Source organism: Telmatherina bonti, assembly GCF_933228915.1.
Source record: "Telmatherina bonti genome assembly, chromosome: 16".
NCBI classification, from domain to species: Eukaryota; Metazoa; Chordata; class Actinopteri; order Atheriniformes; family Telmatherinidae; genus Telmatherina; species Telmatherina bonti.
The window spans coordinates 7,628,237-7,646,986 of NC_136614.1; the positions used below are offsets into that span (position 1 = coordinate 7,628,237).

An 18,750-nucleotide genomic window follows, 5' to 3' on the forward strand; every position below is an offset into this window, starting at 1 on the left:
AGCTTGCAGCATGTTGCATGTAGCTTGCAGCATGTTGCATGTGGCTTGTAGCATGTTGCATGTGGCTTGCAGCATGTTGCTAGTAGCAAGCAGCACATTGTAGCTTCCAGACAGCTGAGAAACCATCCCAAGCCGTATTTCTGATATTTCAACTGGGTGAAATTACGATTTGCAGGCGTTTCCAGTGAACTTTGTTTCCCATAAAAACCAGAAGTCGGGGGAAATCTCGTCGCGCCAGACTCCCGTTTGGGAAGGATGCGAACACTTGGCGTTAAAGACGTTTTCCAGAAGCGACTTAATGAGAGCGTAAAAGGTTGTGGCCATGTTTCGGATTTCATATTGCTCGTGTCTCCATTCTGAGTTTTTTTTTGGCGATTTTTAGGCTTTGCGTGGTTTTAGACGTGACGGAAACGTAGCCGGTGTTTGTCTGGGTTCAGCTGAGATGAGTCTGAACTAAACCAATATTTACAGATGAACTGGAAACATCCGAGGTGTTGATGGTCCTCTGGATCTGGAAAAATAGTCTCTTCAGTGGCTGCAGAGGAATTATTACGAACTACTGACTTAATGGCAAACCATACATCGTACAATGTATTTATTATCTATATGTCTGATTATTTTCAGCCTCAGGTTGAATTTAAGATGTTTAATAATTAGAAATCCTTTGGGAATGATTGCATTTCCTTTTAAAGAAGACTTTCTGAAATAATCCATTTTTATTCTGGGATTTTCCAGGAGTTGCAGAAGTTTTTCAGCTGCCAGTCAAAGCGGTTTGATGGGCCGCAGAACATCCTCACAAGCTTCCTTTTCCCAGCGGCGCCGTTTTCCAGGGTTACGTCCTCCCTTTGTAAGCGTGGCGTTTAATTATAGATCTCCTTGTGAAGTGATGATGGAAATGTTAACTATTCATCTGTTTTAAGAGTAACAGAGTGGAAACCTGAGCCGCGCTGTTTGCAGGGACGCCGTTAAAATTCATCCGGCTCCGGCGACAGCTGGCGTCTTCAGTGGTTTTCTGACTTCATATGCATGTCGTACGTCAGTCACATTGGCTCACGCTGCAGGGACTCGCTGGAGGCTTTTCACTCCACATTATTTACTCATCACATCCACAGACAGCTGCAAAACAACGTTCCTTACTGTAATACTGTAAGATTCCTCCTGCAGCAGCTACATCCATCGTCTTTACCTGCAATGCTGCAGCATGAAAAGACTCGCTAGCCTGTAACCAGCCATAAACTCGCCGCTTCAGCAGGATTTAAATCGTGAAGAAAGTAGCCCGGATATTATGGCACGCCTCTAACGGCGTGTAACAACGTCTGTGAAACTGACTCGTTGTGAATGTGGCGGGAAGCTGAATCCGCTAGCTAAACCTCCGTTGGCTGTTCAGAGGTTTGTTCACCATGCAGAGCACCAATAAACACTTTTTAAAGGGACACTTCATGCAGAAATCACCTTTCTATGTGCTTCCAATCGACTCGTGTGGCGTTTTTAGTCCCGAACACAGAAAAAACTCCAATAAAAAGCAACTCCAGGACTAACTGGTTAATAACAGACGTCTCAACAGCTCGTTTTAAAATCTTCACTCTTATGATGTCATAACTCGGGACGCACCGATCCACTATGGGAGTTCTGATCCGATACCTGAACTTTCCGATCCGATAACCCAGATGTGTTTATGTGAACATTATTATGGTTATTACTGCGGTTATAACTGTGTCAGATTTCATCAGGTTGTAATAAATGAGCCATCCTTTCTGAAGGTACCTCACCAATACTGATATAATGACATTACAGATCGAACAATTCCAACAAGTTTTATTCTGATTCGACACATTTTACCTAAACACAACTATAAATGTGTGGTTTTGAAACAAAGATCCAGCTTTTAGTGCCGTGTTCTTCATCGCATGCGGCTCACTGACTCTTGACTTGCGGCTCGTGAAGCAGCCGCTGGCTTTCTGAAAATGCATCTAAACAAGTCATAATGATCCTCAACGCTGCAGTTCTCTCCACAAACAAGAGCTGCAGACTGCTTGCAGAAACTCTGCTGTCCCAACGGCCCTAACTGACCCTGTCAGAGTTGCCAGTTCTGGCTGATTTCAGCTGCAGCGAACTCCACCAAAGAGCTGCTCCGTCGGTAGCTCCGTATATATAATGAAAAAGAAACGCCCACATTCTGGAGGCATTGTTGTATTTTCACCACATACTGTTGCATAAGACGCCATTACTCCATGTAACATTTAGGATAACCATTCCTTGCTAAAAAGCTGAATGTTACTGATTTGGCAACGTAGCCGGATATGTAGCGTGGTAACGGGGGGGGGCTCTCCTCTCGTCTTAGTGTACTGAATGCAGCTCTTGTTGAATTTACAGTGAGGATCGATGTTTTAGTGGAACAAAAAATGTCCTATTTTAACGTTCAAGGCTTTTATTTCTTTTAAAACACGTCTGAAGCATCAAACACATCTGCGCTGACTGGACTAGTGTGGTTAACTTTTATCAATACCAGGTACGAGTACACACGCTTGTTATTGAGCTGATATTGATACTGATATTGGTATCGGTGCATCCCTAGTCATAACCCATTAAGTTCCTCCCTCTGCTGGTCTTCAACACTCCCATCTCTCGCCCCGCCTGCCTTCAGCCCGTCGGATGGAAGAGGCTTCTCTACATAAAGTCCCAGAATGAGAGGGAAAGGAGCTGCCTGGAACGAAGCATCGCCTGAGCAGTGCGGGTAAGGTGAGGGGGCTTTAAAGTCGTTGTCAGACCTGAACTTGTAAGGACCGAACTGGTTTGTTGAGAAGCAATTAACAGCAAGCTAGTGGCCACCCAACGTGGCGCCGTAACTTTGTGACATCACTGAGAAACATGTATAAAAAATTATTAAAAACAAGATAATTTAAGTTTGTTCATTAATCTGTTGTATTGGACCTTGTCGTGTGTTTTTTTGTGTACTGGGAGCAGTGCTGGTTTCCAGTCTTAACTGCTGCAGAAATGCAGAACCTGCACACCTTGGATGCAGCAGCCTGTCTCTGAAGGAGCCCTGTCAGTGTTTGGGAGGGGAGTGGAGACGTGGGGAAGGAGACAACACCTCTTTCCTCACATCAACTGGTCGGGCCAAGAGTACTGTGCTGGTGTTTACTGGAAGGTCTCATCCAGTCAAACCAGCAACAGCGGCTAGCTGACGTGAGACGGAGGAACATCCATCACTGATCAATACATCTGATTACATGTCTGTTAAGTCCGACAGAGGCTTATGGAGACCAGTATGTTTTCCCGAGAACTGGTTTCCTCACACCAGCAGACCTTTTCCATCTTTCTGAAAGTTCCAACCTGTTTCTGCTGATCGGATGATTGATAACCAATAACCTGTCGTACACCAGAAAGGCTCCAGTAACCAAACTGGTCCAAACTCAGACCAGTGTGGAGCTTTTAAATCAGCTGAGATTTGGCTTCATACTCATCGTTTTAACGGTTTTACCGTCTGTTTTATTCTCTTTTCTCCCTCATTAATCTGAATCTTTATGGTGTAAATGTGTAACGCCTGTTGTTTTTATATGTATGTATGAATAAAGTTGGATTTCCTGTATCAGTATGAAGTCTGACCCGCCTTCTGGTCACCCCAAGTCTAACTGCGCCGCTGCCCAACGGGAACGTATTATTATAGGTCGGAGAATAAAGGCACATGAGACTGATGGGAACCATCAAGCATCTGGCGGTGGGGTCCTTGTAGGTGTGATTACAGCCACTTATTGATGAATAGTTATTGCTTTCATTGATCTCTGAGTCACGCAGCCATTTCACTCACTGTTGTCCATCTCCTGTTGGTGACCTGCTGATTCAGCTGTTGTTTCTGGGCTTAATGTTGGGAAATCCATTCAGAACTTTACAAACAAGACCGTGTCAAAGAAACTTTCATTGTTGTCAAAATTCAGGGTTTTTTGTTCGTGATTTTTATTGTTTCGTTTTATTTTACATTGAGACGTGATGGGCTGTTTGAATCGTGTCAGAAAACCGACGTGTCATGTATGTACGGCTTATTTACATTATTCATTCATACACCATTCATTTTCTCTCTCTCTCTCTCTCTCTCTCTCTCTCTCTCTCTCTCTCTCTCTCTCGGGGGTCTCTTGCCTCCCCAGCATCAATGACGTCAACAAAAACTCAGTCGAAAGTCTAAAAATGTATAAAATTCAGAACTTTACATTTGAGGTCTCATTGTTATTCTTCTGGTGTTTTGACAGTTGTAAACAACTTTGGCAGATTTCACAGAGTTATCAGAGTTTGCAGAGTTAGTAGAGTTCGAAGAATTCGAAGACTTTGAAGAGTTCACGAGTTGGCAGAGTTAGCAGAGTTTGCCAAGTTTGCAAAATTCACAGTTAGATTTGGCAGAGTTGCCAGATTTGGCAGAGTTGGCAGATTTTGCAGAGTTAGAAGAGTTTGCCGAGTTAGCAGAATTCTCAGAATAAGCAAAATTCACAGAGTTGGCAGATTTTGCAGAGTTAGAGGACTTTGCAAAGTCACCAGCGTGAGCAGACTTAGTAGAGTTAGCAGTTCGCTGATTTAGCAAAGTAAGCAGATTTTGCAGTTCGCAGAGTTCGCAGAGTTAGCAGAGTTCGCAGAGTTAGCAGAGTTCGCAGAGTTCGCAGAGTTAGCAGAATTCTCAGAATTAGCCAAATTTGCAGATATTGCAGAGTTTGCAGAGTTCTCAGAGTTAGCAGAATTTGCTAAATTAAAAAACTTAATAGAATTTGCAGAGTTAGCAGAGTTAATTGAGTTCGCAGAGTTAACAGAATTCTCAGAATTAGCAAAATTCGCAGATATTGCAGAGTTTGCAGAGTTCGCAGAGTTAGCAGAATTCACAAAATTCATAGAATTTGCAGAGTTTGTAGAGTTAATAGAATTCGTGGGGTTAACAAAGTTTGCAGAGTTAGCCGAATTCGCAGAATTCTTAGAATCAGCTAAATTCGCAGAGTTTGGGGAGTTAGCAGAATTTGCAGATTTTGCAGAAGTAGCAGAGTTCGTGGCAGCCCGTCATTCTACCACTGCAGCGCCACCTGGAGGCGGAATCTGCTCTTGTTTACGTCCCAGGATCCGACACGATCGGAGCGTTTTGCTGTCGTCTCTCCTCTCGTTTCCACCCATCACTGACCTTGGATGCGGAGCAGAGAGGAAGTCTGATGAGCGACTCGGCTTGAAACGAGGGCGTTCTGCTCAAAACATTTCATAGGAAATTAGGCCACTAATTGCTAATCAAGGCAGCGTTTCAGTCTTCCACTGGTTATTAAGGATAATTCAGCTTCTGTGCTGTTCTGACAGGGTGATAAACCAGCCAGGAGCCGTGAAGATAACAGCTTTCACCCTGCAGTGGAAGCAGGAAAGACACACCATCGAAGGCGAACTAAACCGCTCTGCATCCTAAGAGCTGTTTCAGTGCCAGTGAGTGAGTTGTTGCCGTCTGTGTGGTCTGCCTTCGAGGAGGAAAGTCCAGAAAAACACGCGTCCTGTTTCTGTGGCTGAGCATCACCTCCTGTCTGCAGCTTGTAACCGCAGCGACCATCCTCTGGTCAGATGACATGTAGGACATTTAAACCCCGGATGAGCGACCCCAGAAAGTCACTTCTGTTTGTTTAAGATGTCATTTGTGTTGCAGATTGAGATGATTGAGATAAAATCTGTTTGAGCAGTGATAAAAATGATGAGTCACACTTTGACTTGAAACGCAGTCAGCGTGATGAGTGAGGAGGTGTGGAGGGATTCATTCACTGCTGGCGGATTTAATCTGCGTTTCTGCTGCACGGAAGTGGTTGGGGCTCAGGTGGCTCGGAGGTCACATGGTGTACGGCTCCTCATTTAGCTCGTTTTGGGCTTAAATAGTCTCAGATCTGTTTGCACATAACGCCTGGCAGCTCTGATCTGTGCCTTCAATGCCTTGATGAAGAGGCTGAATCCCGTCTTTCATCCCACAGAGCAGCAGATTTCTGTTTGCCTCTGACTGCCGGGACGAAGTGTGCAGATTTATGAAACAAGCTTGTCAGAAGCACAGCAGGAAGCAGCGACGCACATGTCAGCGCGTCGCTGCTTCCTGATGTGATCCAATGAAGTCAATGCTGGCGCAACGCAGGCGGCGCAACGCAGGCGGCGCAACGCAGGCGGCGCAACGCAGGCGGCGCAACGCAGGCGGCGCAACGCTGGCGGCGCAACGCAGGCGGCGCAACGCAGGCGGCGCAACGCAGGCGGCGCAACGCAGGCGGCGCAACGCTGGCGGCGCAACGCAGGCGGCGCAACGCTGGCGGCGCAACGCTGGCGGCGCAACGCAGGCGGCGCAACGCAGGCGGCGCAACGCAGGCGGCGCAACGCAGGCGGCGGCTGGTCAGGCCGTGGCCTCTTAGTGTGCTGTGGTTACGGATGATGATGGTTAAACCGTGAGCTTCTATTGCGGCTTTTCTCCAAATAAAAGTGATTTTTTTTTTATGGGTCCAGCTGCGACTTGCTGGTGTTTAAGCTGTGTAAGCTGTAGTTCCAGAAAAATCTGGTCAGAGAAGCAACTTCTGATCAAACATCTTCTGAACGATGGATGGCAACTTCAAAGTTTTGCCTTTTCTGCAACAAACTTCAAAAAGGACTCGCATATCGGCATCTGTGCTGCCAGCGTAGGTAGCTAGCTGTTAGCGAGCTAACTTAGCGAGGCTGTCGAACCGGTGGAGGCGAGTTCTGACTGGTTTAACTCAAGGCCTTGAAAACATCAAGCTGGGAGGATTAAAACGTGCCAGAAGGACAGAAAGGGTCTGGAAAAGCATTTAGAACCATTTTTTTTATTATTTCAGCTGTTAGATAAATAGCTAATTGTAGCTATCAGCTTTTACTGACGAGTTCATGTTTCATTTTTCAACAAATTTCATTTCTTTTTCATGAGTTGTTGAATCTGAAATTAGATGTGTTTTATTTTGTTTTTATTTAACATCAAGCCATCAGAATGCTAGGTCAGTATTCCGAAGACGCTCCGGGACCAGACCGGACCGGACTGGACCGGACTGGACCGGACCGGACCGGACTGGACCGGACTGGACCGGACTGGACCGCTGCACATTCGCTTGCAGTTGCTTAAATTTATTGTTTTTAATAAGACGGAAAAGAGAAAATCAGGCTTTGTCTGAATAAGACGTGAGATTTTATTTTCCAGTCGTCTCTATCCCCAACGCGCCCCCCCTCGCTGCTCGCCACGCGCACTGTTTTCCCTGAACGCTAATTTGATTGGCTGCTCTGAAACGCAGCTTTCTGTCCTGTCAGCTCCTTTCTCTCTGCTGATTTGACTTTAATTATTTTTTCATAACTTCAGTCTCAAACAGTCAGTCAATCCTCACCTTGTCTTGACGCGACCCCCCCGCCCCCCGCGCTGGGGCTTCCATCCGTCATTATCTCCTTTTCTTTCCATCATCCTTGCAGGCTCCTCTCTTCAATTCCAGTTTTCTATTTTCATCATTCTGCCGTCACATATCATCATGATGGTTTTCTCTCTATTATCCTGCTGTGCCCTGTTTCCATCTGACCTCCTTTAGTATTCATATACCACACACACACACACACACACACACACACACACACACACACACACACACACACACACACACCTGAATGATTGACTGGTCTCAGCGCTGGACAGTAGAGCAGAGATCGTTCATATTTAATGACGAGAGGCGTGGATGAGCTGCTGGAGAGAGACTGTCCTCCTTCCCAGCACCACCCTGCGGCTCATCCGCTGGCGGATAAAACATCCTGCGAAGTCCAGACAGCAACGCGCCAAACGCTACAACACCCTCCTTTCAGATTAATAAGGCGTTTGTTTCATTTATTTCTATTCTAGCTGCAGTGGCTTTTTGGACCTTTAACGTTTTTTATGACAAACGCAGGCTTGAGACTTTTTCATGGATTTTTATGAATCTGGAATTTGTTTTTAGATTCAAACTATTTTTTAAAATAATTTTCAATAAATATTTACGTCCCACAGAAGAAAATCTCATTTCTTTATGTTTCTTCAAAAATGAAAACAAATTTCCTGTGTCAGACATATAAATAAGACATTATAAGTCATCTTTTGTGGAAGGGTTATTTAATACTTGCGGTTCAGACTGGTTTTGTTCAGTTGGGAGAAAAGTGGCTGGTTGGATTCAGACCAACAGAGTCAGATGTACTGAAGAGGAAACGTCTAAAACCTGCAGGACCGCAGGTCTGAGGACCAGAACGGGACGTTTCTGGACCAAACTGAGCAGAACGCGTAGGACCGCAACTCAGTTCAACTGGTTTTTTACTGTTTTTTTTCCTCTGCTGATAAGTTCCACTCAACACAACCAGGAAGACGCTTCAACAGCCGGTTGGGCTTCATGAAACAAGTGCAGATCGATGCAGGTGACAGCCGGAAACGCTCCGTGGCATCGCAGCGTTGCTGGAGGTGAAAGAGGTGAAAACCGGAAGTCGTTTTCACCAACGAGTTCGAGTTGGGACGGTTCACGGTCCGACGGCCAACCGTAACCTTCCCTGACAAGCGGAGCATCAGCTGATGGCGACAAATGCTTCAGATACATAACGACGTGATGCCGACTCCCTGGCCGCCAGGCTTTGCTGGAGCTTTTTCTCTCTTCTGTCAAGACTGCAGAATGGGGCGTTTGTTGGGGCATGTTGCAGCATGTTGGGGCACATTGGGGCGTGTTGGGGCACGTTAGGGTATGTTGGGGCACATTGGGGCATGTTGGGGTGCCTTGGGGCATGTTGGGGCGCACTGGGGCATGTTGGGGCACGTTGGGGCCTGTTGGGGCCTGTTGGGGCGCATTGGGGCGCGTTGGGGCGTGTTGGGGCGTTTTGGGGCACATTGGGGCCTTTGGGGCCCGTTGGGGCGTTTTGGAGCGCGTTGGGGCCTGTTGGGGCCAGTTGGGGCGCGTTGGGGCCTGTTGGGGCGCGTTGGGGCCTGTTGGGGCGCGTTGGGGTGCATTGGGGCGTTTTGGGGCGCATTGGGGCCTGTTGGGGCCTGTTGGGGCCAGTTGGGGCGTTTTGGGGCGCATTGGGGCCTGTTGGGGCGTTTTGGGGCGCGTTGGGGCGTTTTGGGGCGCGTTGTGGCCTGTTGGGGCGCATTGGGGCGCGTTGGGGCGTGTTGGGGCGCATTGGGGCGCATTGGGGCGCGTTGGGGCCTGTTGGGGCGCATTGGGGCGCGTTGGGGCCTGTTGGGGCGTTTTGGGGCGCATTGGGGCCTGTTGGGGCCAGTTGGGGCGCATTGGGGCGCATTGGGGCCTGTTGGGGCGCATTGGGGCCTGTTGGGGCGCATTGGGGCGCATTGGGGCCTGTTGGGGCGCATTGGCGCCTGTTGGGGCCAGTTGGGGCGCATTGGGGCGCGTTGGGGCCTGTTGGGGCGTTTTGGGGCGCGTTGGGGCCTGTTGGGGCGTTTTGGTGCGCGTTGGGGCGCATTGGGGCCTGTTGGGGCGCATTGGGGCCTGTTGGGGCCAGTTGGGGCGCGTTGGGGCCTGTTGGGGCGTTTTGGGGCGCGTTGGGGCCTGTTGGGGCGTTTTGGTGCGCGTCGGGGCGCGTTGGGGCCAGTTGGGGCGCGTTGGGGCGTTTTGGGGCGCGTTGGGGCCTGTTGGGGCCAGTTGGGGCGCGTTGGGGCGTTTTGGGGCGCATTGGGGCGCGTTGGGGCGCATTGGGGCGCGTTGGGGCGTTTTGGGGCGCATTGGAGCCTGTTGGGGCGTTTTGGGGCCTGTTGGGGCCAGTTGGAGCGTTTTGGGGCGCATTGGGGCCTGTTGGGGCCTGTTGGGGCCTGTTGGGGCCAGTTGGGGCGTTTTGGGGCGCATTGGGGCCTGTTGGGGCGTTTTGGGGCGCATTGGGGCCTGTTGGGGCCAGTTGGGGCGCATTGGGGCGTTTTGGGGCGCATTGGGGCCTGTTGGGGCGTTTTGGGGCGCGTTGGGGCGTTTTGGGGCGCGTTGTGGCCTGTTGGGGCGCATTGGGGCGCGTTGGGGCGTGTTGGGGCGCATTGGGGCGCATTGGGGCGCGTTGGGGCCTGTTGGGGCGCATTGGGGCGCGTTGGGGCCTGTTGGGGCGTTTTGGGGCGCATTGGGGCCTGTTGGGGCCAGTTGGGGCGCATTGGGGCGCATTGGGGCCTGTTGGGGCGCATTGGGGCCTGTTGGGGCGCATTGGGGCGCATTGGGGCCTGTTGGGGCGCATTGGCGCCTGTTGGGGCCAGTTGGGGCGCATTGGGGCGCGTTGGGGCCTGTTGGGGCGTTTTGGGGCGCGTTGGGGCCTGTTGGGGCGTTTTGGTGCGCGTTGGGGCGCATTGGGGCCTGTTGGGGCGCATTGGGGCCTGTTGGGGCCAGTTGGGGCGCGTTGGGGCCTGTTGGGGCGTTTTGGGGCGCGTTGGGGCCTGTTGGGGCGTTTTGGTGCGCGTCGGGGCGCGTTGGGGCCAGTTGGGGCGCGTTGGGGCGTTTTGGGGCGCGTTGGGGCCTGTTGGGGCCAGTTGGGGCGCGTTGGGGCGTTTTGGGGCGCATTGGGGCGCGTTGGGGCGCATTGGGGCGCGTTGGGGCGTTTTGGGGCGCATTGGAGCCTGTTGGGGCGTTTTGGGGCCTGTTGGGGCCAGTTGGAGCGCGTTGGGGCGTTTTGGGGCGCATTGGGGCCTGTTGGGGCGCGTTGGGGCGTTTTGGGGGGCATTGGGGCCTGTTGGGGTGTTTTGGGGCACGTTGGGGCCTGTTGGGGTCAGTTGGGGCGCGTTGGGGCGTTTTGGGGCGCATTGGGGCCTGTTGGGGCGTTTTGGGGCGCGTTGTGGCCTGTTGAGGCGCATTGGGGCGCATTGGGGCCTGTTGGGGCGCATTGGGGCCTGTTGGGGCCAGTTGGGGCGCATTGGGGCGCGTTGGGGCCTGTTGGGGCGTTTTGGGGCGCGTTGGGGCCTGTTGGGGCGTTTTGGTGCGCGTTGGGGCGCATTGGGGCCTGTTGGGGCGCATTGGGGCCAGTTGGGGCGCATTGGGGCGCGTTGGGGCCTGTTGGGGCGTTTTGGGGCGCGTTGGGGCCTGTTGGGGCGTTTTGGTGCGCGTCGGGGCGCGTTGGGGCCAGTTGGGGCGCGTTGGGGCGTTTTGGGGCGCGTTGGGGCCTGTTGGGGCCAGTTGGGGCGCGTTGGGGCGTTTTGGGGCGCATTGGGGCGCGTTGGGGCGCATTGGGGCGCGTTGGGGCGTTTTGGGGCGCATTGGAGCCTGTTGGGGCGTTTTGGGGCCTGTTGGGGCCAGTTGGAGCGCGTTGGGGCGTTTTGGGGCGCATTGGGGCCTGTTGGGGCGCGTTGGGGCGTTTTGGGGGGCATTGGGGCCTGTTGGGGTGTTTTGGGGCACGTTGGGGCCTGTTGGGGTCAGTTGGGGCGCATTGGGGCCTGTTGGGGCGTTTTGGGGCGCGTTGTGGTCTGTTGGGGCGCATTGGGCCGTGTTGGGGCGTTTTGGGGCGCATTGGGGCCTGTTGGGGCCAGTTGGGGAGCGTTGGGGCGTTTTGGGGCGCATTGGGGCCTGTTCGGGCGTTTTGGGGCCTGTTGTGGCCAGTTGGAGCGCGTTGGGGCGTTTTGGGGCGCATTGGGGCCTGTTGGGGCGTTTTGGGGCGCATTAGGGCGCATTGGGGCGCGTTGGGGCGCGTTGGGGCGTTTTGGGGCGTATTGGGGCCTGTTGGGGCCAGTTGGGGCGCGTTGGGGCGTTTTGGGGCGCATTGGGGCCTGTTCGGGCGTTTTGGGGCCTGTTGGGGCCAGTTGGAGCGCGTTGGGGCGTTTTGGGGCGCATTGGGGCCTGTTGGGGCGTTTTGGGGCGCATTGGGGCGCGTTGGGGCGCGTTGGGGCGTTTTGGGGGGCATTGGGGCCTGTTGGGGTGTTTTGGGGCGCGTTGGGGCCTGTTGGGGCCAGTTGGGGCGCGTTGGGCCCTGTTGGGGCGTTTTGGGGCGCGTTGGGGCCTGTTGGGGCGTTTTGGGGCGCATTGGGGCGCGTTGGGGCGCGTTGGGGCGTTTTGGGGGGCATTGGGGCCTGTTGGGGCGTTTTGGGGCCTGTTGGGGCCAGTTGGAGCGCGTTGGGGCGTTTTGGGGCGCATTGGGGCCTGTTGGGGCGCGTTGGGGCGTTTTGGGGGGCATTGGGGCCTGTTGGGGTGTTTTGGGGCACGTTGGGGCCTGTTGGGGTCAGTTGGGGCGCATTGGGGCCTGTTGGGGCGTTTTGGGGCGCGTTGTGGTCTGTTGGGGCGCATTGGGCCGTGTTGGGGCGTTTTGGGGCGCATTGGGGCCTGTTGGGGCCAGTTGGGGAGCGTTGGGGCGTTTTGGGGCGCATTGGGGCCTGTTCGGGCGTTTTGGGGCCTGTTGTGGCCAGTTGGAGCGCGTTGGGGCGTTTTGGGGCGCATTGGGGCCTGTTGGGGCGTTTTGGGGCGCATTAGGGCGCATTGGGGCGCGTTGGGGCGCGTTGGGGCGTTTTGGGGCGTATTGGGGCCTGTTGGGGCCAGTTGGGGCGCGTTGGGGCGTTTTGGGGCGCATTGGGGCCTGTTCGGGCGTTTTGGGGCCTGTTGGGGCCAGTTGGAGCGCGTTGGGGCGTTTTGGGGCGCATTGGGGCCTGTTGGGGCGTTTTGGGGCGCATTGGGGCGCGTTGGGGCGCGTTGGGGCGTTTTGGGGGGCATTGGGGCCTGTTGGGGTGTTTTGGGGCGCGTTGGGGCCTGTTGGGGCCAGTTGGGGCGCGTTGGGCCCTGTTGGGGCGTTTTGGGGCGCGTTGGGGCCTGTTGGGGCGTTTTGGGGCGCATTGGGGCGCGTTGGGGCGCGTTGGGGCGTTTTGGGGGGCATTGGGGCCTGTTGGGGTGTTTTGGGGCACGTTGGGGCCTGTTGGGGTCAGTTGGGGCGCGTTGGGGCGTTTTGGGGCGCATTGGGGCCTGTTGGGGCGTTTTGGGGCGCATTGGGGCCTGTTGGGGCCAGTTGGGGCGCATTGGGGCGTTTTGGGGCGCATTGGGGCCTGTTGGGGCGTTTTGGGGCGCGTTGGGGCGTTTTGGGGCGCGTTGGGGCCTGTTGGGGCGCATTGGGGCGCGTTGGGGCGTGTTGGGGCGCATTGGGGCCTGTTGGGGCGCATTGGGGCGCATTGGGGCCTGTTGGGGCCAGTTGGGGCGCATTGGGGCGCGTTGGGGCCTGTTGGGGCGTTTTGGGGCGCGTTGGGGCCTGTTGGGGCGTTTTGGTGCGCGTCGGGGCGCGTTGGGGCCAGTTGGGGCGCGTTGGGGCGTTTTGGGGCGCGTTGGGGCCTGTTGGGGCCAGTTGGGGCGCGTTGGGGCGTTTTGGGGCGCGTTGGGGCGCATTGGGGCGCGTTGGGGCGTTTTGGGGCGCATTGGAGCCTGTTGGGGCGTTTTGGGGCCTGTTGGGGCCAGTTGGAGCGCGTTGGGGCGTTTTGGGGCGCATTGGGGCCTGTTGGGGCGCGTTGGGGCGTTTTGGGGGGCATTGGGGCCTGTTGGGGTGTTTTGGGGCACGTTGGGGCCTGTTGGGGTCAGTTGGGGCGCGTTGGGGCGTTTTGGGGCGCATTGGGGCCTGTTGGGGCGTTTTGGGGCGCGTTGTGGTCTGTTGGGGCGCATTGGGGCGCGTTGGGCCGTGTTGGGGCGTTTTGGGGCGCATTGGGGCCTGTTGGGGCCAGTTGGGGAGCGTTGGGGCGTTTTGGGGCGCATTGGGGCCTGTTCGGGCGTTTTGGGGCCTGTTGTGGCCAGTTGGAGCGCGTTGGGGCGTTTTGGGGCGCATTGGGGCCTGTTGGGGCGTTTTGGGGCGCATTAGGGCGCATTGGGGCGCGTTGGGGCGTTTTCGGGCGCATTGGGGCCTGTTGGGGCCAGTTGGGGCGCGTTGGGGCGTTTTGGGGCGCATTGGGGCCTGTTCGGGCGTTTTGGGGCCTGTTGGGGCCAGTTGGAGCGCGTTGGGGCGTTTTGGGGCGCATTGGGGCCTGTTGGGGCGTTTTGGGGCGCATTGGGGCGCGTTGGGGCGTTTTGGGGGGCATTGGGGCCTGTTGGGGTGTTTTGGGGCGCGTTGGGGCCTGTTGGGGCCAGTTGGGGCGCGTTGGGCCCTGTTGGGGCGTTTTGGGGCGCGTTGGGGCCTGTTGGGGCGTTTTGGGGCGCGTTGGGGCCTGTTGGGGCGTTTTGGGGCGCGTTGGGGCGCGTTGGGGCGTTTTGGGGCGCGTTGGGGCGCGTTGGGGCGCGTTGGGGCCTGTTGGGGCCTGTTGGGGCCAGTTGGGGCGCCTTCGGGGTGGCCACTCAGAGCACAGCAGGCAAAAGAACAGAAGATGTCGTTTGTAGAGTTAAAAACTAATTTAATCAGCGAAGCGAAAAGCTGCTGCTCTGCTTGGTTTGGATACCAGTTCGCACAGGAAGGGACTTTCTTCAGCCAATCAGATTACAGCGTATCAAGCTTCACCATTTTGGGTCAGATTAGTTAGACTGGTACCGCCAATGGAAGAATCCCAAAGAAGAGGATCGAGTTGGGTCAGATATTAGGGTAGCCCTCCCAGTTATCTCGTGTGGAAACGGTGAACAAGGCGGCGTGACTGGAGACCGCTGGTTGAACGCCGCGGAGCGCCATGAAATGCCGCGGAGCAACGTGGAGTCAACATCTGGAGCTGAAGGCTGCTGCTGGGTCCTACGTGGACAACAGACGTCACTGTTTCAGACTCTCTTGGTACGATTATTGTAAAAGAAATTATCACGATTTTCTGTTTTTCGTGATTGTTTTGCGTTTATTAAAATTCCCGACGCTATAAATGAAGACTTTAACATTTTAATTAAAGCTTAATCTGAGGAATTAACATGTTTTCTGTTGCAACACATAAACCACAACTGGCGCTGACTAAAAGCTCCAAGTTTAGGTTGTGCCTCATCCTCCCTCATGACACATTTGGTGTCACAAATCGGACTTTGTTCTGTACGTCAGCGATCTGTCGGGACGGTTCCGGTAGGATCCTTTACAGGAAGCGACTATATTTAGTGGAGGTGGGAAAATCAAATCAAAGAATCAAAAATCGGGATTTTTTTTTACTTCACAATTTTAAAATCATTTTTTTTCCAACTAAATAAAAATAATCCATTATAAAATTTTGGCCATTTTTATTGTTTTTATTGGTCTTTTAGCTCGTCTCCTTGGGCGTGATAGCAGCAGGATGATGGTCTGGCTACTGGGTTGTTTTTTCCTCGTTGAAATCAAAATGACGAGCAAAACAAAAAGTTTTACCCATTTATTTTGTTTTTATTCTACAAAAATCAGCAATATTGAAGAACTATGAGAATCGCAATTTAAATCGAATCGGCACCCCAAGAATCGGAATCGAATCGGGACAAAAGCATACCGTCACAGCCCTAATATTGAGGAACCTTCACGATAAATTACTACCGCGATTTCTTGTGAAATGAAATAATCGTGTCATCGCTGATGCAGAACTTTTTTGTTCGTCACGAGAGCCTGATTGGATTTCAGCGAAGGATTCATCCAAGATGTCGGTCGCAGGGAAACGGTGAACAGAAGCTGCGTGTCGCAGAGCTTGTCCAACCTCGGTATGAGCCGCTTGATGCCGGTCCACCTCCCAGCAGCTGCAGCAGAACCTGCTGATGGTGCTGAGAGCGATGCTGAAGGTCTGGAATCACACTGATGTGATGCGAGAAGAACCCGAACGCAGCAGCTGAACTCAACTTCCAGCTTGTTTCAGAAAACTGAAGCTGAAAACAGAGAATCAGGGAGAAACCAAGTCCCTCAGGTCACCAGGACCTGGAAACCAGCATGGTCCCCCAGCAGCTCCTCCCTTCCCTGCAAAACCACCAGACTTTATTCCCAATCAATATCCGCCACCAATCAGCCTCACTTTAAGTCTGAAGCTCAAGAGAACGCCAGGATTTTATGGTTCCTTCTGCAGGAGATCCAGATGGATCCGGGATCCTCTCTGCAAGAGATCCAGATGGATCCAGATGGATCTGGGATCCTCTCTGCAAGAGATCCAGATGGATCCAGATGGATCCGGGATCCTCTCTGCAGGAGATCCAGATGGATCTGGGATCCTCTCTGCAGGAGATCCAGATGGATCCGGGATCCTCTCTGCAGGAGATCCAGATGGATCCGGGATCCTCTCTGCAGGAGATCCAGATGGATCCGGGATCCTCTCTGCAGGAGATCCAGATGGATCCGGGATCCTCTCTGCAGGAGATCCAGATGGATCCGGGATCCTCTCTGCAGGAGATCCAGATGGATCCGGGATCCTCTCTGCAGGAGATCCAGATGGATCCGGGATCCTCTCTGCAGGAGATCCAGATGGATCTGGGATCCTCTCTGCAGGAGATCCAGATGGATCCGGGATCCTCTCTGCAGGAGATCCAGATGGATCCGGGATCCTTCCTGACAGACCTGCAGCAGTTTCTGGCATCCCAGCCCTTAAAGTTGGAAGGAAAAGTGTGACTCGGGGGGGGGGGGGGGGGTCTCTGAAGACCACCAGAAAGCCTCTTCAGCCACCTGCCGCTCCACCACTGCGCATCAGACACCACCAGAACCCCCCCCCCCCACCACCACCACCACGCGCAGCAAACTTTCAGCCAGCTCCTCCTCCTACCTGTCCGCGCTGAGCGCCGTGAGCGTGAACACCGACACGCCGACCGAGGTGAGCTGGATGACGGGGATGAGTTTGCACGCCGCCTCTCCGAACACCCACTCCTCTGAGAAGTACCGGAAGGCGTCCACGGGCACGCAGGTGACCAGCAGCAGCAGGTCTCCCGCCGCCAGGCTGGAGATGAAGATGTTGGGCACGCTGCGCATGGCGCTGTTGGTGATGAAGATCTTCACCAGCGTGATGTTTCCCAGCAGACCCACGGTGATGATGAGGATGTACACCGAGGTCATGACGCAGCGCACCACCACGTGCACCGTCTCCCCGCCGTCCGCGGCCGCCCACCAGCCGGGCTCCTCGGTGCCGTTGGGGCTCAGATTCCCGGACTCTCCCGGCAGGTCGGACAGGAACTCGCCTTCCATGGCGGGGGGGCTCGCGCTCCTCCCGCGCGCAGCAGGAGCTTCCACCGAGAGGAGGCTGCGCGCGCACTGAGACAGCGAGGATGGGGGGTCCAACAGAACCTGGAGGAGCAAAAAGTTCTGGAACAAGCTGGACGGAGAGGAGCAGCTCTGCGCGAGACTGAGGCAGGACGCAGAGCTGGCGCGTAAAGAGGAGGAGGAGGAGGGGGGGGGGGGGGGGGGGGGGGGGGAGGCACTTGTGTGACAACAGACTCTCCCTCTCCTCTGCATGTGCGCGTGCGCGTGTGAGGGGAGAGAGGAGATAAAAAGCTGGACTGATCCAGCCTGAATCATCCTGAAACTTCTGATCCACACTTTTCATCTTCATCTTTTAGGCTTATCATCTTCATCACTCTCCAGCTGGCTGGGGGTCTCTCTGGGTTCAGGTCCTGGTTCAGGTCCTGGTTCAGGTCTAGGTTCAGGTCCTGGTTCAGGTCCTGGTTCAGGTCTAGGTTCAGGTCCTGGTTCAGGTCCTGGTTCAGGTCTGGGTTCAGGTCTAGGTTCAGGTCCTGGTTCAGGTCCTGGTTCAGGTCTAGGTTCAGGTCCTGGTTCAGGTCCTGGTTCAGGTCTGGGTTCAGGTCTAGGTTCAGGTCCTGGTTCAGGTCCTGGTTCAGGTCTAGGTTCAGGTCCTGGTTCAGGTCTAGGTTCAGGTCCTGGTTCAGGTCCTGGTTCAGGTCTAGGTTCAGGTCCTGGTTCAGGTCTAGGTTCAGGTCCTGGTTCAGGTCCTGGTTCAGGTCTAGGTTCAGGTCCTGGTTCAGGTCCTGGTTCAGGTCTAGGTTCAGGTCCTGGTTCAGGTCTAGTTTCAGGTCCTGGTTCAGGTCCTGGTTCAGGTCTAGGTTCAGGTCTAGGTTCAGGTCCTGGTTCAGGTCTAGGTTCAGGTCCTGGTTCAGGTCCTGGTTCAGGTCTAGTTTCAGGTCCTGGTTCAGGTCTAGGTTCAGGTCCTGGTTCAGGTCCTGGTTCAGGTCTAGGTTCAGGTCTAGGTTCAGGTCCTGGTTCAGGTCCTGGTTCAGGTCCTGGTTCAGGTCTAGGTTCAGGTCCTGGTTCAGGTCCTGGTTCAGGTCTAGGTTCAGGTCCTGGTTCAGGTCCTGGTTCAGGTCTAGGTTCAGGTCCTGGTTCAGGTCTAGGTTCAGGTCCTGGTTCAGGTCCTGGTTCAGATCCTGGTTCAGATCCTGGTTCAGGTCTAGGTTCAGGTCCTGGTTCAGGTCCTGGTTCAGGTCTAGGTTCAGGTCCTGGTTCAGGTCCTGGTTCAGGTCCTGGTTCAGGTCTAGGTTCAGGTCCTGGTTCAGGTCTAGGTTCAGGTCCTGGTTCAGGTCCTGGTTCAGGTCTAGGTTCAGGTCCTGGTTCAGGTCTAGGTTCAGGTCCTGGTTCAGGTCTAGGTTCAGGTCCTGGTTCAGGTCCTGGTTCAGGTCCTGGTTCAGGTCTTGGTTCAGGTCTAGGTTCAGGTCCTGGTTCAGGTCTAGGTTCAGGTCCTGGTTCAGGTCCTGGTTCAGGTCTAGGTTCAGGTCCTGGTTCAGGTCCTGGTTCAGGTCCTGGTTCAGGTCTAGGTTCAGGTCCTGGTTCAGGTCCTGGTTCAGGTCTAGGTTCAGGTCCTGGTTCAGGTCCTGGTTCAGGTCTAGGTTCAGGTCCTGGTTCAGGTCTAGGTTCAGGTCAAGGTTCAGGTCCTGGTTCAGGTCCTGGTTCAGGTCTAGGTTCAGGTCCTGGTTCAGGTCTAGGTTC

General features: G+C 54.4%; 1 protein-coding gene across 1 annotated transcript in view; it reads right to left on the bottom strand.

The window, feature by feature from the left end:
• Positions 1-16,998, bottom strand: part of nmbr (neuromedin B receptor) — a gene marked incomplete at both ends in the record, with an annotated part of 80,140 nt that extends 63,142 nt beyond the window's left edge. Inside the window, one exon of the mRNA XM_079255047.1 lies at positions 16,583-16,998. Coding sequence (XP_079111173.1) covers positions 16,583-16,998 — 416 coding nt within the window. The remainder of the gene's footprint in view (positions 1-16,582) is intronic.
• Positions 16,999-18,750: the final 1,752 nt, after the last annotated feature.